The following is a 22,180-nucleotide window of genomic DNA, read 5'->3' as shown; positions in this document are numbered from 1 at the left end:
CGGCCCCTCCCCTCTCCGCCCCGCCCCGCGTTCTCATTGGCCCGCCGCTCCCGTCAAGCCCCGCCCCGCGTTTCTATTGGCCCGTCGCCGCCGCCGCATGCAAATACCGAGCGCGGCGGGGCCGCGGGGCCGGCCGGGAGTGCAGCCGCAGCGCCGCCCAGCGGCCGGGCGGGGGAGCACCACCGTGCGGGGCGCGGCTCCTTTAAGAGCCCCGCGGCACCGGAGGTCTTAAAGGGGCTCTTAAAGGGGCCGCGCCCCGGGAGCTCCGCCATCACCTAGCCCCCGTTTTAGCGCCCCCCCCGTGACCCCGCCCGCACCGCCCCGGGGCGGGGCTCCCTGCGGCTCCGCCCCCCTCCATGACGCCACTTCCTGCGGGGACGCGGAGGCCCCGGTGCCGCCTGTGCTGTGCCGGTCCGGTCCGAGCGGGGACTATGGTGGTGCTGCGGGGCGGCGCGGGCCCTGAGGAGCCCTACCCGTGAGTGCGGGGCCCCGGGGCCGGGCTGGGCCGGGCCGTGGGGGCGGCTGGGGCCTGCGAGGGGCCGCCCGTGGGCCCGGTTGCGGCCTCGGCTCCGTCCCCGCTTCGCCCCCAGCCCGCGCCGCTTCGCCCCGCGGGCTGGGCGGGCTCCGCTTCTCCGGGGGGGGACCCCCGAGGGCGGCGGGAGGGGGCGGCCGCCGCCCCATCGCCCTGGAGCGGGAAGGCGCCCGGGCCCGGAGGCGGCCGTGTCAGCGGCGGGAGGCCGTAATTAGGATCGGGGGTTAATTAGTGTTTACCCCGCCGAAGGTCGCGGGTGCTCCCTGGGGAGCCGGGCCTCGGTCCCTCGGGGGGCCCGGTCCCGGTGGGCTCAGCCCACGGCCGGGGGCCGCTGGCCCTGCGAGCCGGGGCGAGCCCGCCGCTCCCAGCCCGGGCTAGCGGGGGCCCGGGACGGGGCTGCCGGGAGCCGCGCCACGGGAGCCCGGCAGCCCGCGGGGCGGCTCGGCTCGGCACGGCGGGGCTTCTCTTCACCGGTGCCACGGTCTGGCAGCGGGGGCTTTGCTTGGGGCGCCGGTGCCGCGTCCCGCTCGCTAAGCGATAAATAACAGGAACCGGTTAAAAACAGCTCTCCTGTCGGGGAAGAAGGCGCTGCTTCTTTCTTGGAAGCGCGAAGTGGAGGAGAAGCTGCTGAACTTTCTGTGCGGGGCCCTGGAGCTGTGGAGCTCGTCCCCGTGTTTGCTCCGGTCCCTGGGGAGCGAGCTCTGCTGGGACCCCGCTCCCGCGGGGCGGCCGCGGCTTGCGCGGGACGGGATCCCGACGCCAAAAGCGGAGCTCGTCCGAGACCGGCTGCCGGCTCCTGGCTGGGCGCCAGCTGCTGTGAACCCCGGCTCTGCTGGCGCAGGCCTAAGGTCACTGTCACCTGTGAGCCTCCCGGCTTGGAAACGGATCCCGCAGCGCTGGCGGGCGGAGGCGGCAATGCCGAACGGTGGACGTGGCAGCGCAGGGCGCCGAGGCGGGGTGCCAGGCCCGCGAGCACGCACCCGGGCAGCCTCGGCACCGCCGCTAACGGCCCTGGAGGCTTTGGGGAGCAAGAGGCGCGTGCGGCTCAGCAGCCCGTTCTGCTGGCGAGGAGCTGGGGCTGCGCCTGTCCCGAGGCCCAAGCCTCGGTGCGGGCAGGGGAGGGCTGGGCCGGGGGGTCCCGGCAGTGCCGGGGGTGCTCCCACCCTGGTGACGCTTGTGCAGCTGTTTTTTAACATCCTTTTTCCCCCCGCCCAGCAGAGGCTGGAGGACGAGCCCTCCTCCTTGTCTCGCTGCCCTGAGTTGGGGCTCCCCCATCTATGAAAACAGGGTAAATATTTACTGCACGTTGCCTCGGACCCCTTCTCTTTGAAGGGCTTTTTCTGTGGCGCAGCCATCCCAGAGCCGTGCCAGTGAGCCGTGCTGGCTCCTGGTCGTGCCAGGCTCGCAGCTGCCGAGCTCTGTGTACTCAAACCTCCCAACTGGGGCCGGCAGTAAGGTGACTCCCTCTATTATTATTCTTTTTCTTTAACCACCTTTGTATCAAAACTTGATCTGCGAGTGCTGGTCGCTCTCTGTTTGCAGCTGGGGTTACAGCTCCCCGCCCCGTCTGTTAGTCATCGCAGGGATACGTGCATCCCTTTTATTTCTTCCAAAGCCACCTCTGCTGCTGTTTTCTCTCCAGCTGTAAGGGGGAGAGGTGGGGCTGTTCCCCCCCAGCAGCAGAGGCCCCATCGCTGCCCTGGTCCAGGGGAAGGGGAAATACAAAAATCAAGGCTTCGGAGTGGGTAAGCAGCTGGCTGCCTTCCCGGGCTGGCAGGCTGCAATCGGGCGGCACAGCCCGCTCTGCCCCGGCTGCTGCGGGCGGCTGCGCCAGCGCCCGATTGCGGTGCCGGCTCTCCCAGGGCGCTGGAAAGGAGGGGACGCGGTGGGGACAGCCGTGCCTGGCGGGGGAATGGCCCCACGAGACCGTGGCGCTGCCGTGGCCGGGGAGGACAGCGGTCAGCCTTGCTGCAGCGGCGCAGCTCCCCTCCAGCCCTGCCCTACGGTCCTGTGGGGGCGGTTTGTTTTGGTGGCGTTGGTTTTCTCGCCCACCTTCTGCTGCGCTAAAGGAAATCCACACAAACCGGAGGGGAAGCTGCGATGCAGAGACCTCAGCGAGTGGGCAAAGAACAAGCGAAAAGATAATGAAACTTCCTGTCTTCGGCGGGGTTTTAGCGAACTTTGAAACCAAAGCGGTTGTGTTAAATGCCCAGTGAGCTTCTTGCTCATCACTTGGTTTAATTTTCACAGGACATCATCTAAGTTTTATGGTCGTTCCTAAATTGTACCTATGTCTGAGTAACGCCCTGACCATAGAATTGTTATTAACAGAAGCCGAACACCTTCGGGTGTACCCGGGAGCGGCGCAGCCTTCCTCCCAGGGGCTGGAGCTTTATGGCAGCGAGGGCGCCCGCTGCCTGTTCCCGCTCTGGGCGGTGCTGGGGTGGCTGGTGTCTGCTCCAGGCCCCGCCGGCTCGTGCCGCACAGCAGCTGGTGGTGCCGTGCGCCGGCCGCATCCCCGAGGATGGAGAAACAGGGAAACCAGCCCTTGCTGGGGCAGGGGAGCGCCCGGCTCTGGGGTGGTGGTGGGGAGCAGCCGCAGCAGCGTAACGGTCTGGAGGGAAGAGCCACCCCAGGCAGTAATTGTATGGCCAGGGCGGGTGCTACTGCTGCCTTCGATAATCAGATGATAGGCCCCATTGCCGATCGTTGCGGAGGCCGCGGGGCAGCATGGCTCCAGCGGCACGCTCCGGCTGGGCGCTGGGAAATGCAAGGTGCAGCGGGTGTCTGGCTGCGTGGGGCACCTCGGGGTCCCTCCCCAGCCTCTGCCTCCACAGAAATGAATCTCTTCGCTTGCCTTGCATGTTGGTGGAGTTAATTACCCTGAACGTCTAGCTGATAACGCGCAGCTGCTTTACACAGACCAAGTCCTTGGAGCAAGCTGTGGTTCAGCAGCGTAGCATGCCGTGAGGCTGTTAGCTGTGACCGGAGGGGTACAGAGCCCCGTGGAGGAGGATGCGGTGCCTATTGCACGAACGCTGGTGGCTGGTGCTCTGCCTCCTGCATCGTCCCCGCCGGGGGCTCTCCCGTGCACCCCCCTGTCCTCGCGCTGCTGTAGCCACCCTGGGGTCTCGGGTGGGCTCAGTCCCTTCTGCCGCCTGTCCCTGCAGGAGGATCGAGGACTGCCTGCCCCCGCTGGAGGACTCTCCGTCCAAGAGGTTCTCCCCCTCCAAGCGAAAGCAGTATTATATCAACAAGGCCATCCGCAACTCGGACCTCATCCCCAGGGCCAAGGGGCGCAAGAGCCTGCAGAGGCTGGAGAACAGTAAGGATCTGGGGCAGGGTCTGAGTGCTGGCTCTTCCCGGGCTGGGTCCCTTCCCCAGGGCAGGCGGCTGCTGCCCCAAGCCTTCCGCTGTGTGGCAAGCAGGGGGTGCTGGGGGCGCAGGGCCTCTCCGAGGGCGCTGCCTCCCCTCTCAGGGGCTTTGCTCTTTCCCCCCAGCTCGCTACCTGATGACGCTTCTGGAGCGAGATGAATGCGGGAGTGACGAGGGAGAGCTTGCTCACTCCGCCACCCCGAGCATCTTCACCGAGGCCTGTAACAACGAGACCTACGTGGAGGTAGGTGCAGGCACCCGCCTGCTCGGGGCTCGCTGGGGCAGCCCTGGCACGGCACGTGCAGTTCTGGCAGTACGCAGTGTCCGTACCTCCTTCCTCCGACCCGAGGAGCCCTCTGCCTCCCCAGCCTGAGCTGCTGTGCCCTAGCTCCTGCCCAGTGTCAGAGTCGGGGCTGGCATCTGTGCATTCAGTGCCTGGTTGCCGCTGTGTGTGCCAGGGGGAAGATCAGGTCCTGGGGCCCCTGGTCCTGCCTCCTGGGGGGTGCGGGGTCTCTGGGCAGGTCGTCTTGTGGAGGATCCGCACGAATGTGCTGTGCAAGGGCTGAGTCCCACTCAGAGCCTGGCCAGGCCGGCTTAGTGGAGGCTGCTGCCGAGTGCCCCAGCGTACGGCGTTGTACCTGCGGGGCCACTGACGCTGGGTGAGCTGCAGCACTTCCTCCGAAACCGGCCCCTTGCCAAACCCCTCTTGCTTCACCGTGTTGCGATACCGGCTCTGTAACCGAGCGTTTTGAAACTTGGCTCCTCTCCGGTTTGATGCTCAGGGCTTTGGCTGCAGAGCGACCTGCGTGGTCTGTGTGCACTCTTGGCTCTGCAGAGCTCCTCTCTCCCTCAGTCAAGCCAGGCTTAGGAAGCCTGATGTAGACGGGGGTTTGAGGCTGGCTTGCACGGATGGGCTGCTGTGTCAGCACTTGGACTCCCAGTAACTGTTAAAAAAACACTTTGTATGTTGGCTCCGAGTGTTAAATCTGCATCTCCTCCCAAAGCAGTTGTTATAAGCTGTAATGGATGATCGGGAGCTGGAGAGGTGGGGAGAAAGGTTGTCATTGCTGCGGCTCGTGTCCGCCGTGGTCTGCCTCCGCGCTGGCTGGGGCAGCGTCGCAGCTGCGGAGCTCTGCCCAGCCCCGTTCGTTCCCCCCTCCGAGCTGCTGTTCCTGCTCTGCCTGGGCCGTCCCTGGGGACGGGTGGGTGAGGAGGGGGCTCGCGGGCTGCCAGGTGGGGCTCTGAGGGTGGCCGTGCACCGCCGGGTGCTCCCTGGAGACCTCTGCAGTGGGGCCCAGCAGCTTGTGTTGTCAGATCTGGAACGACTTCATGAACCGGTCGGGAGAAGAGCAAGAGCGAGTCCTGCTCTACCTGGAGGAGGAGGCCAGGAAGAAGCACAAGAGGAAGCTGCCCATCAAGAATGAAGACAAGTGGAAAGGTGCTGGGAGGGGAGGGGACACTGGGTGGGGAGAGCCTCTCCCTTTCCTCCCTTGCATGCGTTTTGGGAAGGGCGCTCTTCCCTGAGGGCCGTGTCCTGCTCCCTGCACCATCCGCTCATGGCGGGGCCAGGGGATGACTGAGCAGACCCCTCGGGTGCTGCAGCGGGGGGGTTTGTGCCCGGCGGACCCCCATGCACCCGGGAGGGTTTGTGGGAGTTGGGAGTAGCCGGGGCGATGGGCACAGCAGCCGTCCCCTGATTGCAAACCCCCAAATCTCAGCACCCTCCAAACGCTCCTTTGCTGGGGAGGGCGTTGCTGGTCTGGGGGTGGCTTTGTGCAGATCCACAAACGAAGGAGGTGGCCAGCTGGGGTCCTCTGGGGCGGCTGGGGGACGTCGGGCTCCTTCTGCAAGGTGGTGCCGTGTGGCTGCAGCCAGAGCTGTCCCGTGGGCGGTGGGGATGTGAGCCGTGTCTGAGTCCCTTCTATCTTCTCTCCGCCGGCTCCAGAGCACCCTGCCTACACGCCCAAGGAGTGCTTCCAGCGCATCAGCCGCCGCCTGCGCTCCACCCTGAAGCGGGGCAGGATCCCCATGGTGAGCTGGGGGCGACTGGGGGGCGGCGGGGCTGGGGCAGGCAGGGCTGGGGCAGGCAGGGCTCCGGCTGCGTGCTGCCGCATGCTGCGCGAGTGGCTGTGTCCGGAGCCACGTCCCGAGGGCTGTCCCCTGGCCTCGCGCGCGGTCACCAAGCCAGACAAGTGCCTAGTTTCAGATGAGCTCCTGGGGAATGTGTTCCAGTTCTTGTATGACCCCTGCAGTGGCGGCTGATTGCAAACAGACATTCAGCTCCCTGTGCAGATGGGTTTTCCTGGCTCAGTTCAGATTTTTCTGGTAGTTACAGGTCACTTTTACGTGGTTGTTTCCCAGTCTCTGCTTGACGAGCAGCAGGTGATGGGGGAATCCAGCGTGTTTGCCCACAGGGGCAGCAGGGGAGCCTTTGGGGTCTTCAGAATGGCCCACACAAGGCTATTTGGAAAAACTCAAATGCATTTTGAAAGGGGTCAAAGTGCGTAAACCGCTGAGCAGACTATTAAGCCTGAACGGAGAGGCAAGCGTGGCCTTGTGCCGCCTGGCTCGGGGAGCCGAGCTGCCACGCGCTGCCCCTGCGCCGAGCTGCCTGCCCAGACGCTTGCTCTCCTGGGCCCCGGGGGTGCCTGGCTCCCTGCTCCCTCTTCTCAATGGTGCTGTTTTCCTGCTCTGTTTGTTTTCCTTGCTCTAATTAGAGTCTCTAAAAGCGGCCTCGGCTCCTCCTGCCCGCTGGCTTCTGCTCAATTTGTTCTCAAATGAGACTTGCTTCTGCTGCTTGTCTCTGGGGTCACGGTGCTCCGGAGAGCTGCATCGAGCTGATCTTTGCCTGGTGGGAGAAAAGGAGACGCGAGGCACGAGGCTTTCCTGGCTGCCGCTGCTATGAACACGGGGGACGATGCCAGCCCTTGGCACACAAAGTGTGGAGTTGGCAGGGGACAGATTCTTCCCTGCCGCGGGGGCTGGAAAGGGGAGTTGTCTCCTTGCCTTGTGCCTTCCTGCTGTCTCGCATCCAGATGATTTGCCTGGGAGCTGCTGGCGGTAACTCCTCAGGAGTCGGAGGCCCTGTCGTGCTGGGGCTGTGCGGACGTGGCAGGGGAAGGCGGTTGTGGTCACAAAGTGCTGGTGGCTCTGCCCGGCCCTGGCTGGGGCAGCAGCTCCTCAATGGCGGAACGCGGGCGCTGCGAGGGGCGCAGAGCTGCGTGGGGGCGGGTGGCTTTGCCCGTGTTGGGGTGCACCCAGCGAGCGCCGGCTCCCCTCGCCCGGCTCCTTGCTCTCGCCTGTTGCCGCAGGGTCTGAGCAGGGTCCGGCCACCGCTGCCCTCTCCTCGCTGACAGCCCCTGCTTCTCCTTGCAGGGGACGCTGGAGGGCCTGGAGGAGGAGCTGCTGGCCTTCTTCTCCGTCACCCCTCACTCTGTCTACACAGCGCTGATGGACAACAGGTATTTCTGCCCCTCGGGCTCTGCAGGTGTCGGTGCTCCCCACGGAGCGAGGGCTGGGGTCCTGAGTCACGCGCACCCCGCGCGCGGGGGTTCCCGGCTCGCCACGGCCTGAGCCAGCTGCCGCACACGCAGGCTGCTCTGCCCGGGCTCCCTGTGCCCCAGCCTGCACCCCAGAGCTGCCCCTGGGAGCGGAGGAGACCCCTCGGCCTCCCCTCGGCCAGGCTCGGTCACCAGCTGGGGACGCTCGCCTGGCCTGGCCCCTGCGGAGCCCCCGAGGGAGGGATGTGCTGGGGGATCCCGGCTCCTGGTCTCTGATCCGTGGGTCTGTGGGAGGGACCGGGGCAGGGCAACACTTGGGAGATGCTGGTCTGAGATGCGGCGACTCTAGCCCTGTCCCCCATCTCCCCCAGCTTCGAGCGACTCCTGCTCCACGCGCTCTGCCAGTACATGGACCTTGTCTCTGCCAGTAAGAGCCTCATGTTTGTTTGGTTTTGGTTTTGTTGTTGTTTTTCCCTTCTCTTCATCACTATCTCTCCTCTCCAGCTCAGCCTCTTCCTCCCTTCCTCCTCCTGGCCCCACCTTGCGCTGCAGCTCACAGATAACCCCGCTCTCCAGCCTCCACTGCCCGAAGCTCCCTCGGGAGCCTCGGCGGTGGTCACGCCGCTTCACCAGCACTAGTGGCGGGTGGGCAACGTCAGCCGCTGCTGGGGGTTGAAGCCCAGCAGCCAGGGTGATGGCCAGGCCCAGCTCTGCCTGGGGGTGTCCCAGTCACAGCAGTGCTGCCATTTCTCCTCTTGTTTCTGGGTCTGGATGTCTCATGGCTGCTCAGGGGGCTGCCTTCTGCGGCCGCTGCCTCCTCCCGCAGAGAGCAGCCGTGCCCGCGCCCTGCCTGTGGGTTTCCCTAGAAGGTCTCGTTGCCAAGGCAGAGGAGGAGAGGCGCTGGGCTCTGTCCCTGCGGAGGAGTCTTCACTGCTGAGCGTTTCATTAGCAGCTGCTTGTGGAAAACAGCACGAGAGCGCTAATGATGTGAAGCGGAGCCCATGGTGCCGGCAGGGAGGCGTGGAGAGGGCTGGAGGGGGGGACAGTTGCCTTCTCTGCAGAGCACGGGGGAGCAGGAGGGGAGGTAGCTGGGCTGGGAAGGCCGTGTTCGGGACCCATGGTGGGGACGGTGGCGTGCTAACTGCTCCCTCTCGCCCCCAGGTTCGGACATCGAAGGGAAACGTCAAATGAAAGTGAGCAACAAACACCGTGTCTTCCTGCGCCCCGAGCTCCTGCTCTCAGACTACCTGGGGCAGATGAGCTGATGCCCCGCGGGACGCCCTGCCCCTCGCTTGGTGCGCTGAAGGCTTCCTTCATCTGCTCCTGGCCTCTCCCAGCACAGCTCTCCCCTCGGATCCGGCCCGCTGCCTGCCTCTCCCCTCGCCCGAGCGGGGCGCGGGGCAGACCAGCCCCCTCCTCGCACCCTCCTTGAGGGGCTCGTCCTTCCCCTCCTCCAAGAGCAGATGCTTGGTGCGGAGCCGGGGGCTCACACTGCGCCCGGCCGGCTCGCCGAGCAGCGCTGCGCTCCCCTCGGGATGCCGGGGCTCTCGCCCGCGGGGCGGCAGCCAGCGCGGCCCTGCCAGCTATCGCCACGCTCCAGGCGCGAGGTGTGGTTGGAGCGGGTGCCTATCTGTCGTGCTTGCCCTGCTCCCCAGGTTGCGGCGCTGCTTCCCGGCCGGAGCTGCTCTCCCTGGAACTGTTTGTGTGTCTATTTATAGCCCAGGTGCTTTTAAAAATAATCGGGCTGGGCCAAAACCACCTCTGGCACTGACACTCGTGGGGTGGTTTTGGTCCAGATTTTTCTGTGGTGAAACAGCTCCTCGCAGCTGCTGAGCAAACGCTGAGCCAGCGGAAGGGCCCGGGGGCCGCTGCGTTCCCCGCGTGGCGCGGCGCTTTGTCCAGCACCCGCAGCTCTGCGCCCAGGATGGGGCGTCGCGTGGGGGGCTCGGGCAGGGCGCAGCCTGGGGAGCGCCCCGGGGCCCCGCTCTGAGCCCCCGGCCGCTCTTGCCCCGCCGGTGTTTTGGCTGTTCCCTCCCTCGCGCGCCAGCCTGGTGGTGGCCCGGTGCCTCTGGACCTGCCTGCGCCACGGGGCGCCGGGCTGTTTTTAAATGTAATATAGCCTGTGTTTTTTAATGTGTGTGCGTGTGGGTACGCGTGTGCGCGCTGGGGGCAGACGGGGCCGTTTGTGGGTCTCCCCGCGTCCCCCTGCTCGCAGGGGTTCATCGCGGCTGAGGAGCCCTGCGGATGGGGGCCCTGCTCTGCCCCGGGGGCGTCGGACCCCTGCCCCGCTCTGCCTCTGGCGGCAGCACCCCCTGCCCCGGTCGCCTGCTGGGGGTCTTCGCTGGCTGCTGTGGCCCTGGGCCCCCCTCGGGCCATGAGGACACCGACCGCCATTGAGCGAGGGGACCCTGGGGCTGTGCCCGGGGGGCAGGGGCACCCCCCAGCCCCCCCCCCCACCCCGTGCGCTGTTTGCCTGTGACTCGGGTGTTCAGCAACAATAAAGCGCGGTGCTGGGGAGCAATGTCCCCTGGTGTTCAGCAGCGATGTCCCCTGGGGCGCGGGAGCAATAAATCGCGGCGCTCCCGGGCTGCGGCTGTGTCTCTGCGGGGGTCGGGGGCGTGGGGCGGGGGCCCTCGGGCAGAGCCCGCAAAAGGAGGGGGCGGGCGGGTCCCAAAAATATGGAACGCTTCACGAATTTGCGTGTCATCCTTGCGCAGGGGCCATGCTAATCTTCTCTGTATCGTTCCAATTTTAGTATATGTGCTGCCGAAGCGAGCACGGATGGCAAGGACGCCGCTGCGGTATTTAAGGTTCCAGAACTATACCACGATCTAGACAGGGCGATCGGTTTCTCGTGCGGGGTAAATCTTTTGTGAGCCCTCCCCCGAAAATCCCCGACCCTCGAACCCCTCGCTTTGCTTCGGCTTCACCAAAATCTCCCAAATCCGCAGGTTGTGTTTGCTGTCCCTGCCCACGGTGGATTCTGGGTAGGCGTCCATGCAAATTAGAGCCACTGACTGGCGCGCCCAGCGCTGGGGGCCTCCGGTCTGGGGTGGCCACGGCGGTGCCTGAGCGGGGCGGGGGCGCAGGCGCGCGGCGGGCAGCCCGCGGGGGCGGGGCGCGGCGGGGTCCTCGCCGGAGGCGGCGCGGGCCGGTGAGTGCGGTCGCTCCCGCCCGGTACCGGACCCCTCGCCCCCCCCTCAGGGCCTGGCGCCCGTGGGCGCCCCCCGCCAGCGTCCCGGCTCCCCCGCCGCGCCCCCGCCGCAGGCCCGGCTCCCCCCGCCGTGAGGGGCGCCGGGGCTTCTCCCGGTGCGGGGCTTGTGCCCGCCCGCGGCCTGGGGGGCTGTGCCCCCCACACACCCTCCCCCGGGGCCTGGGGTCCCCGCCCGCCCCTCGGGAGCGGGGCCTGACCCCCCTTTCCCCGCCCGGGCGCCGGGGTCGCGGTGTGGCAGGGCCTGGGCGGGTCTCGCTGCGGGAGCCGGTGCAGCCGGGCCGGTGACCCGCGGAACCGGCTCTTCCTCGCTTCCAGGGAGGAGCGGGCGCCTTTCCCCGCTCTGCGGGGCTTTGCCGGCGGCGCGATGGACCTGGCGTACGTCTGCGAGTGGGAGAAGAAGCCGAAAAGCAACCACTGCCCGTCCATTCCCTTGGTGTGCGCCTGGTCCTGCCGCAACCTCATCGCTTTCACCACAGACCTCAAAAACGAGGAGGAAAAAGGTAGGGCGCTCTTGTGGAGGGCCGGGTACCGTCTGCTGGGAACTCGCGGCGCGTTCCGGCGAGTCCTGCCTTCGGGAGCTGCTGGGCCGGGTGGCCGTGCTCCGCTTCGACCCTGGCACCCCTCAGCTGCACAGGAAACCTGTGCTCTTTCTTTCCCTTCCATTCCCGAGATTTGAGGGGTATTTTCTTCGCCGGGGAGTGGTTCCCGCCCTGCTAAACCAGGGCAAGCTCTGCGCTGGCATCTGGTACCTCCCCTGAGTTGCCAAGCACAGTTGTTGTCCTTCCCAAAATTGCTTGATGCAAAATATTTTATGTCTTGCACTGCATCAGCGGAGGCTCCGCGGGTTTAGAAATGCCCAGCTGTGTAGGTAACGGGGGACGGCGATTCACTTCTCTTTCCCTGTAGATCTCACTCACATGGTCCATATCATCGACACCGAGCACCCGTGGGACGTCTATTCCGTTAACTCTGGCCACGCTGAAGTCATCACTTGTTTGGAGTGGGATCAGTCAGGTGAGCTTGGATCCCTTCCGTTATCCCTGCGTCCCGCCATTCACGTGTGTGTGTCCCCTGAAACGACGGTATGCGATTTGTTGTGGAGGGGGAGGTTGCCCGCCGCTTTGCAGCCACGAAATGGCTGTCTCCGTTTGAACTGCGCCGGGGCGGTTGGATTTCTCAGTTGATTTCTTGGCTGTACCCCCTGGTTCTTATGAGGCGCCGTTGTCGTAGGCTCCAGGCTGCTCTCGGCAGACGCGGACGGCCACATCAAGTGCTGGAGCATGACTGATCACTTGGCCAACAGCTGGGAGAACACGGTGGGCAGTATGGTGGAAGGGGACCCGGTTGTGGCCCTGTCCTGGCTGCACAACGGCGTGAAGCTGGCCCTGCACGTGGAAAAGGTTTGTCCCAGCTCTGCAGGGGACCCGGTCAGGAAGGCTGGCTCGGGTCGCTAGCAAAGGGCTTGGGAAGCCTCTGCCTGTGTTCCTCTGCTCTGGGCTTCCTCCGTGGCCTTGGGCCAGGCGGAGAGGGGAAGTTTTCCAGTCAAAAAGAAAAGTCAGATTCCTGGTTCCTGCTAAATTTCAGCGGGGGCTGGATGCCTTGTTTCTCCTGGCACTTCAAACGTGTCTTCCTTGGTCTGGCGCGTCGATTTCCTTGGCTGTAAAACGGAGATAAGAGCATTTCTTTGCCTACCAGTAGTGATTCATAAGAAATGCATTCGAGGTCCTGAGGTTTGATCCAGGGATTTGGGAATGGGAGCCATATGCGTATGGAGATAAGCTGCTCATTTAAAAACGTGTCTAATTCTGTCAGACTCGAAACGAGCAAGTCTGCCGAGTAGAAGTTACCTGCTTACGTTTTTTTAAACATTAACTCTTAGGGCGTCCCACAGAGAGAAGCCTTTCCCCCTCTGAGTGCTGGGGGGCCCGAGGCCCAGGGACGCAGAGGGTTGCACAGGTTTGGTGTCGGAGCTGGATTTGGCCGCAGAAGGGCAGAGGGGCCGTCGGCCTTCCAGGCTCAGTCCACGTCGGTGAGGTTGGAGCTCTGCGTCCAGGGTGCTCCGAGGGCTTTGCTGATGGGCCGGGGCATTCCTGCTGCCGCCCGCGCAGCTGGAGCCGCTCGGGCGAAGGGGCCTCTCCAGGGCCATGTAGCAGAGTGGGGCGCGTGAGCTCAGTGCCCTCACCTGGCTGTGCTCACCTCCGCGGCCCGCGCTGCAGCAACTTAATGAGGAGAGCTCCGCAGTCGTGAGCGCGCTGCAAGTATCGGGTGCAAATGTCTTTGTGTTGTTGATCTTTGTTCGCAGTCTGGAGCATCGAACTTTGGTGAGAAGTTTTCCAGGGTCAAGTTCTCTCCCTCGCTGACGCTGTTTGGCGGGAAGCCCATGGAGGGCTGGATTGCTGTCACCATCAGTGGGCTGGTGACGGTCTCTCTCCTCAAGCCCAACGGGCAGGTGCTGACGTCCACAGAGAGCCTGTGCCGCCTCCGCTGCCGCGTCGCCTTGGCAGATGTTGCCTTCACTGGTGGGGGGAACATCGTGGTGGCCACGTCGGATGGCAGCAGCACCTCCCCCGTCCAGTTCTACAAAGTCTGCGTCAGCGTGGTGAATGAGAAGTGCAAAATAGACACCGAAATCCTGCCTTCCCTCTTCATGCGCTGCACCACGGACCCTGCCCGCAAAGACAAATACCCAGCAATCACTCACCTGAAATTCCTTGCTCGGGACATGTCAGAGCAGGTGAGCATCTGCTGCTAAAGCAAGCAGGAGGTAAATGAATAGCAAGGAAATAGCTGTTTTCTCCACCTTTGGCTTCCCCACATGGCTCTGGAGGTGAACAATTGTGTGCTGCAGTGCCCTTTGCGTTGCTGTTTCTGGAAGTGCTGCTGGTTCAGCTTTGCTGTCGAGCAGGCTGCACTTAAAAGCTCTGGGGGTGTAACGGCTGAGCCCGCCAGTTCGTGGAAAAGCAGCCTGAAAAGCCCCCTCCTTCGTTAGCCTGATTTTGCTTTGCTTTGTTTGTTTCCTGGATCTGGCACTGGCCGTTGGGGGAGCTCTGCCGGGCTGTCCGGGAGGCTCTGGGATGTGAAGTCTTTCATCTTTAGGTCTCAGCTTCAAAGCAGCCCCTCTCCAGAACACTTAAAGCTCTTGAGCTGTGTCACTTAATTTAGTAGCTTAGCTCTATTTGCCAGGGGATTGACAATATGATTCTGGAAAGGTACGTGATTCAACGAAGCCCAACCTCTCTTCTCTCTCCGCTGGTTAGGACGGAGTGCCTTGTTGGAGAGCGCGGTGTCTGCTCTGGCTTCAGAGTCGGTTCAGTTCCTGCCCTTTCCTTTACGTTTGGTTTACGATGTACGTGAGTGACATCAGCAGGTCACAGCTCGAGAGAGATGAGATCGTTTGTGATGTGGAGACGCCCGGGCTGTGATAGCACGTGGCAGAGTTCTGCTTCTCTTTCCTTCTGGCTGGAACTAGGGACTTCACCGTTACATATTGCTGATGCAATCCCCTGCTTTTCGCTGGTGGAATATAAGCTAATTAGGGGAAGGAGCCTCAAAATAGAGGGGAGAGGGAGGGGCAGAAAATGCAACGGGATAGCGTCTTTCCCTATTGTAAAGTTTGTGCGTGTGGTTGCAGTACAGGTTTCTGTTTTGCAGGTGCTGCTTTGTGCTTCCAACCAAAACAGCAGCATCGTGGAGTGCTGGTCTCTGCGGAAAGAGGGCTTGCCAGTCAATAATATCTTTCAGCAAATCTCCCCTGTGGGTGAGTTTCTGCACCGGGTACCCTTAAAAATAAGAGCACGGTCTAAGTGAAAATGCAAGGCAGGTTCTCAAACCCATTATCGCTTATATGGGATTATCCAGAATCCCGTCTTTATTTTTCAGGTATTCTCAGTCACATGCTCTATTCCATCTGTTTGCATCCTAGGCCACAAATTGCTGGTTTCAGGAAGTGGTTTAATTGTTACTTTCACTCAATAAAAGACATTTTCTGTGTTATGCTGTGCAACCACTCTTCCTGCTGAGAAGCAAGTGAGCCAAGCCTTCTAAAGGAGAAAGACCATGCAGCAAAGCTAGTTTAATCAAGCTATCCAGTCTGCATGTTTTTTCCACCTGATTTCAGATATAACAAAATCAAATCTACGCCGTTTGTTCCAGCGAAGTATAAAGGATTATTGTACATAAGGATTTTTTTTAATCACCACCAGCAGAGCCTTCCATCAAAAGAGATTTAGCAAAACAAGTTATTGGTTTGGTGGGGTTTTTTTCTGATCTCAGTAATTGTACAAATAGGGAAATATGAGGGAAATATACTGGTCTGGTAGAACGAACAAATAGTCAGGGCGGGATCTGTAATCCCATGTAGCTGGGGAGCGTGGGCGGAAATCAGCGGGGGGGGCACGACATTTTCTGATCCCTTTGGGGAGAGGTGTCTCACTTATTTACTTATTTTTCAAAGTTGGAGACAAGCAACCCATGATACTGAAATGGCGAATTCTTTCTGCCACCAATGACTTGGATCGGGTTTCGGCTGTGGCTCTGCCGAAGTTGCCAATCTCCCTGACCAATACTGATCTCAAGGTGGCAAATGACACCAAATTCTTCCCTGGATTGGGTAAGGAGTCTCTCTTGTCTTTCTCCTAAATACGTAGCTTCTGCCCGAAACTTCACCTTCTTTGTCTTCTGAACTGAGGCTGAAGTGAGAATGTGGAACAAACCGTATGAAATGCTGATAGGAGAACTTTCAAAGGCAGGGTATCTCCCTAGCCGCCCCATTTAATGTCCACGGAAAGAGGCGTATCTCTGTCAAATGCTGACGTGGCCTCCAGATACAAATGTGCCCATGAGCCCGCAGCCTTTTGGGTGCTCTGTTGTTGCCGCGTGGGCTTTCGGTGGCAGCTGCTCCTCTGGGCGAGGTCTGGGTTATACCCAGAGGAGCTGCTTGCTCAGCCTCCGTTGTCTTCTCTCCCCAGGTCTGGCTTTGGCTTTTCACGATGGCAGCGTCCACATTGTTCATCGCCTGTCCTTGCAAATGATGGCTGTCTTCTACGGCTCTTCCTCCCAGCGCCCGGTGGACGAGCAGACCATCAAAAGGCAGCGAACTGCTGGTCCCCTGGTTCACTTCAAAGCCATGCAGCTCTCCTGGACGTCTCTGGCCTTGGCTGGCATTGACAGTCACGGGAAGGTATTGTGCTCTGTTACGGGGGGGCGTTAGTTCTTCTCGTCCAGGCTCTCTCTTTATCTCTCTAAGTGGCAACAGATCATTCAGAAAAGTTCTGGGAATGTTACTTCCAGCTGTATCATCCATGTTCAACAAGAAGGGATGTGTCCCGTTACAGCAGGAATTGTATCTTCGGGGCAGGGATGAGCGGCAGTTGCCCATGTGTTGCGTGGTAGCTTTGTGGAGCGTTTTCAATCCAGTTCTTGATACGGATTTCCCTTTGCCTCCTCCCTGCAGCTGAGCATGCTTCGTATCTCCCCCTCCATGGGCCATGTGCTGGACATGAACATGTCCCTCCGTCACTTGCTGTTCCTGTTGGAGTATTGCATGGTGACTGGCTACGACTGGTGGGACATCCTGCTCCACGTCCAACCCAACATGGTCCAGAACCTGGTGGAGAAGCTGCACGAAGAGTATATGCGCCAGAATGCGGCCCTGCAGCAGGTCAGCAGGAGCGGGAGCTCCCCGGCTTTCTGCAGAGGGTGGGCACGTGGAGGGGTCTCGGTGACCGGGAGGGGGGAGTAGTAACTGCCAGTGCTCAGAAGACAGACGGCTCTGCCTACCTGGCCGTGCTGTCTCTGCAGACTCCGCTCGAGCAGTATTTGAGGCGTGAAGAACCTCCGTTTAAGCAGTGTTCGTTTTCACTAACGTTAATGGGTCTCTACCTGTTGGAAACTTCTGGTGAGGTGGTGAAGTCTATTTTTGGCAGCGATTCTGGGAACAGTAGCACTGTTTGTACATGCACAGGAGGGTATTCGCTATTCATGTCATTCTTGTAGCAGAAATGGAGAGCAGAGAATAAAGCAGCTTGCTTTAATGAGCTTATTCTAATTCTGCCTTTACTTCTGTATTGTTCCTGGTGCCTCTCTGTCAATCAGGTCCTCTCCACGCGCATTGTTGCCATGAAGGCCTCTCTCTGCAAGCTCTCCTCCAGCACGATAGCCCGTGTGTGTGACTACCACGCGAAGCTGTTCCTGATTGCCATTAGCTGCACCTTGAAATCGCTGCTACGCCCACACTTCCTGAACACCCCGGACAAGAGTCCCGGGGACCGACTCACCGAGATCTGCTCCAAGATCACGGATATAGGTAGCGATTGCTCATAACATCAGGCACTGCGTTCTGAGTGCCTTGTAGCAGATCGTTCCCCTTTTAGGTTCGATATAAAGTGTCACGGGCTCATAGTAACTCCCTGGGTCTGAGGAAGAAGAGGGTGGCCTCTCTTGGCACCGCAGGGACAGGGGGTGAAGTTTGGATCCATCTTCTTCCTGAGCCAGGAGATGTCTTGCTTCTGTTTCAGACATTGACAAGGTGATGATTAACTTGAAGACGGAAGAGTTTGTCCTGGAGATGACCACGTTGCAGTCCCTGCAGCAGCTCATCCAGTGGGTGGGAGATTTCGTGCTCTATCTGCTGGCCAGCCTTCCTAACCAGGTGAGAGCCTGGGGTCCTGAGAACAGACCGCGAAGAGCAAAAAAGTCTGCGGGCAGTGTTGGGGTAGCTTTAGCCAAGTCACACACGACCCCGGTGTTCCTATGGGAACAGGCACTTGGGAGAAGGGTGTGAGAAACAGCAGAAATACAAAATGGCCCTTTCTGTGCCCAGCTGGGCATCGGTGGTGTAGTGACTGGCAGCCACATTCAGAGAAGCGGGCTCAGTAGCTGCCTGACTTGTTTAAACCTTTTATGAACCTCTGTGTGCCTCTGACCTCCCCGGCATCCTCTGGCAGCGAGTTCCACAGGCTGCGTGCAGCTCGGAAAAAGGCGTTGTCTGAAAACAGAGCGGTGGTTCCAGCAGGCTGTGTGTGCGTCCCAATCTCAGCTGGTTTCTCCTCTGCAGGGCTCCCCTGTGCGGCCGGGACACAGCTTTCTGCGAGACGGAGCGTCCTTGGGCATGTTCAGGGAGCTGATGGTGGTGATCCGTATCTGGGGACTGTTGAAGCCGAGCTGCCTCCCCGTCTACACAGCGACCTCCGACACCCAGGACAGCATGTCCCTCCTCTTCAGGCTCCTGACTAAACTCTGGCTGTGCTGTAAGTGTTTGCCACTTTCCCTGAACAAAAGAATCCTTCCTTAATGTGGATTGTGCGTGAAAGGAATAATTGCGGGGCGTAACTTCTGAGCGAGTCTGTAGTGTTTAGAAAGGGCAAGTACAGCTGCCAAGTTTATTGTTTTCTGTGCTGTGTTGGCGGATGGAGGAGGAAACTGCACGCAGCTCTCTTGAACTCTAAGTGAGAAATTTAAAGATCACGCTGGTTCTCTCTCTCTGCTTCATTTTCCATGCAGGTCGTGAGGAAAATCACATAACGGAGCCAGATGATACCCTGATAGACGAATGTTGCCTTCTGCCCAGCCAGTTGCTCATTCCCAATATTGACTGGTTGCCCATCAACGATGGCATTATCAGCAAGCTGCAGAACAAACAGCTCGTCCGGCTGCAGTTTGGGAAAGCTCCTGGGCTCGTTGGTCACACTGTCTCGTCCCAGTTCGATGCCTTTGTCAGGTACAGAGACCTGAAACGAATGGTGGCGCAGTGAGAGAGGGTGTCGGGAGGGCTGGGATCTCTTCCCAGCTCTGAGAGGTCAGTGGCTTTGGGATGCCTGTGGTTTTTGGCTCGTCCGCTTGCTGGTGTGACCCAGGAGCGGTATCCTCTCTGCCTAAATTTGTGTCTTACTTGCAACGGGCTGGGAATTTAAAGTAGTGAAAAGAGATGGCAAATGGAAGGGGGGGAAATGCTAGTTTGCGATTAGGTTCCTGTCAGCATGGCCTCGGATCCCATGGCGCTCGGTGGACTAGGTAGTCAAAGCCTGTGTCATGTTGGCCACTGAAATGCAGCTCACTGGCCTGGAAACAGCTTTTAGAAAGTGATATTCTAGAAAAGTACCCGTCCTTCCTACCCAGGGCGCCTGGACAGCCCAAAATTGATCACCTGAGGCGGCTTCATTTGGGAGCATACCCAACGGAGGAATGCAAGTCATGCACCAGGTAAGCAGTGCAGGCGCAACCCCTTCGGTGCAGAGGCGGGCTCGGCAGAAGCTCGAACTGTTCTTTTTGTCATTCTGAAGCTCTCCTACTCTCTGTTTACCATCCTAGCCGGCATCCCGGTAACGTTGTATGTTAATTGCGTCTGCAGGAGGAAATGCTGCTTCTCTCATAAGGCTTTTGGTGTATGGCACTGCCCCTTGCACTGGAAGAAAGCCGTTGTGGTGGTGTTTAGGGCATCCCTAACCTGGGAGACCGAGATCCTTACAGTGCTTGCTGAAGAGCAGCTCGCTGACTCGAGATGGCTGCTGCTGTATCGTTGCAGCATGGCTGTTAGATTAAAAACCCTATTACTTTGCCTGGTGCAAAGTAACCCCCCAGCTCCATGCGAATTAACTGCATTCGTCATTGCCAGGGACTGAACTACATTTCCTGTAAGGGCTGACTTGTGCATCGCGGAATAAATACGATCCTGCTTTTGCAGGAAAATCTGAGGGCAGTCAGGCTGCGCAGGTAAATGGAGACCAGAATCTGGCCTGGAGGAGTCTTTATTAGTGATGAGAGATCCCCAGCTTGTTTTGCAGGTCTGGTCTTTAAATAAAACTACCTCTGTTCTTGGGGAGGAGCTGCTGAGAGGAAATAACCACAGTATCCATGGTGCCATTTTTGGGTCATCTTTCAAACTAGGTTTGCATTTTAAGTCCTTTTGTGCTGTCCTCTTCATCCACCCTCACAAAAGAGCCTGGATTTCAAAATAATGGTGCAGGGAGTGAACTTCCATCTAATCATGTGATTGAATTAGCTTTAATTATTGGTTTTAATAGAAAGTCTCTGTAGCAGATCATTTTTACAAGATGCCTGTCTGCTGTTTTATGTATAAATAGCAGCTGGGGGCTGTTGTCTTGAAGACGGCCTCCTGTTCCAAGATAACCTCCCTTCATTTAGGGTAATTGCTCGCATGGTTTCAGCTGGTTTTCAGTGCTCACAGTGTCACCTGCAAATGACAAAAGCTGGTTTCCTCCTCCTCGGAGACCCGTACAGGTGCCCCAGCAGTGCTGGCTTTTTTCCTGGGCTTCTGTGTCTCCTGGGCCTGGCTGCAGCTCTGTTCCCTTCCAGGTGTGGCTGTGTCACGATGCTGAAATCGCCAAACAAAGTCACCGCGGTGAAGCAGTGGGAGCAGCGCTGGATCAAAAACTGCTTGTGCGGGGGGCTGTGGAGGAGGATGCCCCTCAGCTACCCCTGAGCCCCCCGTCCAGGGGCACGGGGGAACAGCGGGCGCCGCAGGGGAGCTGCTCCGAGCCTCCTTCCTTGGAGGCCTTTGGGACCGAGGAAGGGCAGCCCTTCTCCTGCGCTCTCCCGAAGCATCGTCCTGATGCCGCCTGCGAGGCGGCGCCGAGCGGCTGAGCAGCAGTGCTGCTGCTTGTCTTGCCTTGATCTTTCTGCCTTAAAAAAGAGGGGAGGGAGCTCTCCCTCTTTTACAGGGAAGAGCTGGGAGGGCATGCCGGAGGTTTCCCTGTTGGTGTCAGCTGGGGCCAGGGGCCTGGGAGGAGCGAGCCCGGCTGCGCGAGTCTCGGCCGGGCCCCGGCGCACGCCCGTGCGTGGGCAGAGAGGTGACGGGTGGTGGCTGGGGGTGAGCAAAGTCCCTGTGAAGGGAGCAGATACCTGGCACCTTGTGTTCGTCCTTTGCTCCCAGCTGCTTGGAGGTGAGCGTGGGCTGGCTACTCCCTGTCGCCCTGCGCTTCTCCAGCCTTGCTCCTCTGATGGGAGACTCCGCCGTCGTACCTGTCTCTTTTAATGGAGCGATTTCTTCCCCCTCCGGAGGAGCAGGAGCACAGGAGTGCTGCTGCCTGGAGCAAACCCCTCTGTTTGGCTCTCACTGAACCAGCAGCTCCTTTGTAAATAAAAGTTCCCTTAATTTTGTACAGAATGTTTGCTTTGTTTTCAAAACTCCAGTGCTCTTTTGTGTGACTTCGGTCGTTCAGCGCTTGGCCAGGATGATTGGCGCACGAACAGAGGCGAAGCAGGAAAGCCCTGGTAATTGCACGTCTGTGAGGAAAGGAGCTGCCGTCATTTGCAAAATTGGAAGGGGAAATTAATGTTTTCAAGCTCCTGTCAGGTTATTATGGACACAAGAGGAGAAAACATCAAGTCGTTAGGATTGTTGTAAGTCCCGGGGGTCAGACAAAGCCGGACCCTTGAGCGTGTTTGAGGAAGAGTGTTGCTGCTGTACAGTGCTGCGCCGCTCCCAAGGTCAGGCGAAAATCACATCAACCCCTTGCCCTCGTGACAGCGCTCAGCGACCCCTAGAAATTGCTAGAAACTGCAATTTAAGGGTGCTGACGGTGCGTCTGCGGAACGTAGCGGCCCTGCCTGCTCCGTCTTTAGCTGGGTGATGAGGGCTGTCGCTGTGTGCTTGCTCTGCTCTCTAAGGCCCTCAGTTCTTAGGGTGGGCTTCTGGCTGCCTGGATATTGATTTAATTTTAAAAGCCTCCCGCGCGTCGGGGCGTAGCTGCCTCACTGCGCAGCGCAGCTTTGGGACTCCCAGGCGGCAGGAGCTCCTTTCAGCTGCTGCTGCGGGTTTGCGGGAGCGGGGCCGGAGCAGGAGCTGGATGGGGGAGCTGCCCTGGGCTCCTGCCGAGATCAAACCGGGCTGAGGGCGCTGGAGAACCGGGCCTAAACCTCCGCGCTTTGATGCCGCGCAGCCGAGGGGCCCGGAGCCGATTCCTGCCCGGCCGGACGGCTGCTGGGCACCCCCAGAGAGCCCTGACGGGAGAGCAGGCCCCGCTTTCCCTGTTCCTTTCCCTCGGGAGCTGCGTGTTCATGGGTCAGCGAAAAAGGGAGCTGATGGCAAAGAGCTTGTCTCGGCTCTGCTTAACGTGTTGCTGTAGGGAGCTGGTCTCTGCCTCGCTCTTCTGCTGGTAACTAAGGAAAGTCAAATGGCTAATTAGGAAACTGCACCTTCTTGTTCAGGCTCTTTTCCCCTGTAAGTAAAACTGTACTCAGCTCCGCTGCGGCTGTGCACACAGAAGGTGGGCTGTAAAGTCCAGAACCGCTTTCTCCTCCTCCGTCCCCCCTGCCAGGGCCTCCTCCCCGTCCCTCGCCCTCCGCTGGGCCGCACGCCAGCCGCGTCCGTCGCTCCTTGTCCCGCTCTGCCCTGCTCCCAGCTGGGGATGCTGGAAGGGTCTCGCAATTCCCTGCCGCGATGCTGCTGCCCCGCTCTCGTCCTTCGTGCCTTCGCCCTGGCCCTGCTGCCCCTAAGGACTGGGGGAGCCACGGCTGCGGGAGGGCGAGGGGCTCCTCTGCGCCGAGGTCCGGCGCTGGCCCTGCCGCGGGGGGGGCACAGACAGGGGCCAGGGCCTGGCC

At 60.5% G+C, this 22,180-nt stretch overlaps 2 protein-coding genes and 1 non-coding gene across 6 annotated transcripts; 2 read left to right on the top strand and 1 right to left on the bottom strand.

Moving 5' to 3' along the window:
* Positions 1-324: 324 nt before the first annotated feature.
* On the top strand, positions 325-9,544 carry R3HDM4 (R3H domain containing 4). Of its 2 annotated transcripts, XM_087769093.1 has the most exons (8): positions 325-475; positions 3,703-3,857; positions 4,033-4,151; positions 5,222-5,345; positions 5,853-5,938; positions 7,283-7,368; positions 7,779-7,834; positions 8,569-8,807. In XM_087769093.1, exons 1-8 carry the CDS (start codon positions 357-359, stop codon positions 8,670-8,672), a joined length of 849 nt encoding a protein of 282 aa, XP_087625219.1. In that variant the 5' UTR covers positions 325-356; the 3' UTR covers positions 8,673-8,807. The 2 variants fall into 2 exon arrangements, with proteins under 2 accessions (XP_087625219.1, XP_087625218.1); XM_087769092.1 differs by lacking the exon at positions 7,779-7,834 and having other exon boundaries at positions 8,569-9,544.
* Positions 9,545-10,079: 535 nt separating this feature from the next.
* On the bottom strand, positions 10,080-10,186 carry LOC148054315 (U6 spliceosomal RNA). Its single transcript, XR_015707401.1, has one exon. It is a non-coding gene; the product is annotated as a U6 spliceosomal RNA (small nuclear RNA).
* A 12-nt stretch (positions 10,187-10,198) lies between these two features.
* MED16 (mediator complex subunit 16) lies at positions 10,199-20,744 on the top strand. 3 transcript variants are annotated; one of them, XM_087769090.1, is made up of 16 exons: positions 10,199-10,268; positions 10,359-10,394; positions 10,937-11,121; positions 11,528-11,635; positions 11,852-12,021; positions 12,924-13,355; positions 14,273-14,378; positions 15,075-15,230; positions 15,589-15,800; positions 16,074-16,280; positions 16,715-16,925; positions 17,137-17,270; positions 17,676-17,868; positions 18,122-18,338; positions 18,737-18,820; positions 19,934-20,744. In XM_087769090.1, the coding sequence occupies exons 3-16, from the start codon at positions 10,986-10,988 to the stop codon at positions 20,058-20,060; spliced, it is 2,493 nt and encodes an 830-aa protein (XP_087625216.1). In that variant the 5' UTR covers positions 10,199-10,268; positions 10,359-10,394; positions 10,937-10,985; the 3' UTR covers positions 20,061-20,744. The 3 variants fall into 3 exon arrangements, with proteins under 3 accessions (XP_087625216.1, XP_087625217.1, XP_087625215.1); XM_087769091.1 differs by lacking the exon at positions 10,359-10,394 and having other exon boundaries at positions 10,250-10,268; XM_087769089.1 differs by lacking the exons at positions 10,199-10,268; positions 10,359-10,394 and adding an exon at positions 10,463-10,561.
* The last annotated feature ends 1,436 nt before the right edge of the window (positions 20,745-22,180 follow it).

The sequence above is a fragment of the Nipponia nippon genome, unplaced genomic scaffold (genome assembly GCF_047370975.1).
Source record: "Nipponia nippon isolate SJK-2023a ecotype South Korea unplaced genomic scaffold, ASM4737097v1 scaffold_31, whole genome shotgun sequence".
In the NCBI taxonomy this organism is placed as follows: domain Eukaryota; kingdom Metazoa; phylum Chordata; class Aves; order Pelecaniformes; family Threskiornithidae; genus Nipponia; species Nipponia nippon.
The sequence above is the reverse complement of the archived record's forward strand: the minus strand, read 5'-3'. Positions and strand labels throughout refer to the sequence as shown.

Excerpts from the sequence above, each read along its gene's own strand:
- R3HDM4 (XM_087769092.1), top strand. The coding sequence starts at position 357 with ATGACGCCACTTCCTGCGGGGACGCGGAGGCCCCGGTGCCGCCTGTGC. Across the intron at positions 3,858-4,032 it reads CCTGCAGAGGCTGGAGAACA|CTCGCTACCTGATGACGCTT; the intron begins GTAAGGATCTGG and ends CTTTCCCCCCAG. Across the intron at positions 7,369-8,568 it reads ACAGCGCTGATGGACAACAG|GTTCGGACATCGAAGGGAAA; the intron begins GTATTTCTGCCC and ends TCTCGCCCCCAG.
- MED16 (XM_087769090.1), top strand. The coding sequence starts at position 10,986 with ATGGACCTGGCGTACGTCTGCGAGTGGGAGAAGAAGCCGAAAAGCAAC. Across the intron at positions 13,356-14,272 it reads CTCGGGACATGTCAGAGCAG|GTGCTGCTTTGTGCTTCCAA; the intron begins GTGAGCATCTGC and ends TCTGTTTTGCAG. Across the intron at positions 15,231-15,588 it reads CAAATTCTTCCCTGGATTGG|GTCTGGCTTTGGCTTTTCAC; the intron begins GTAAGGAGTCTC and ends TTCTCTCCCCAG.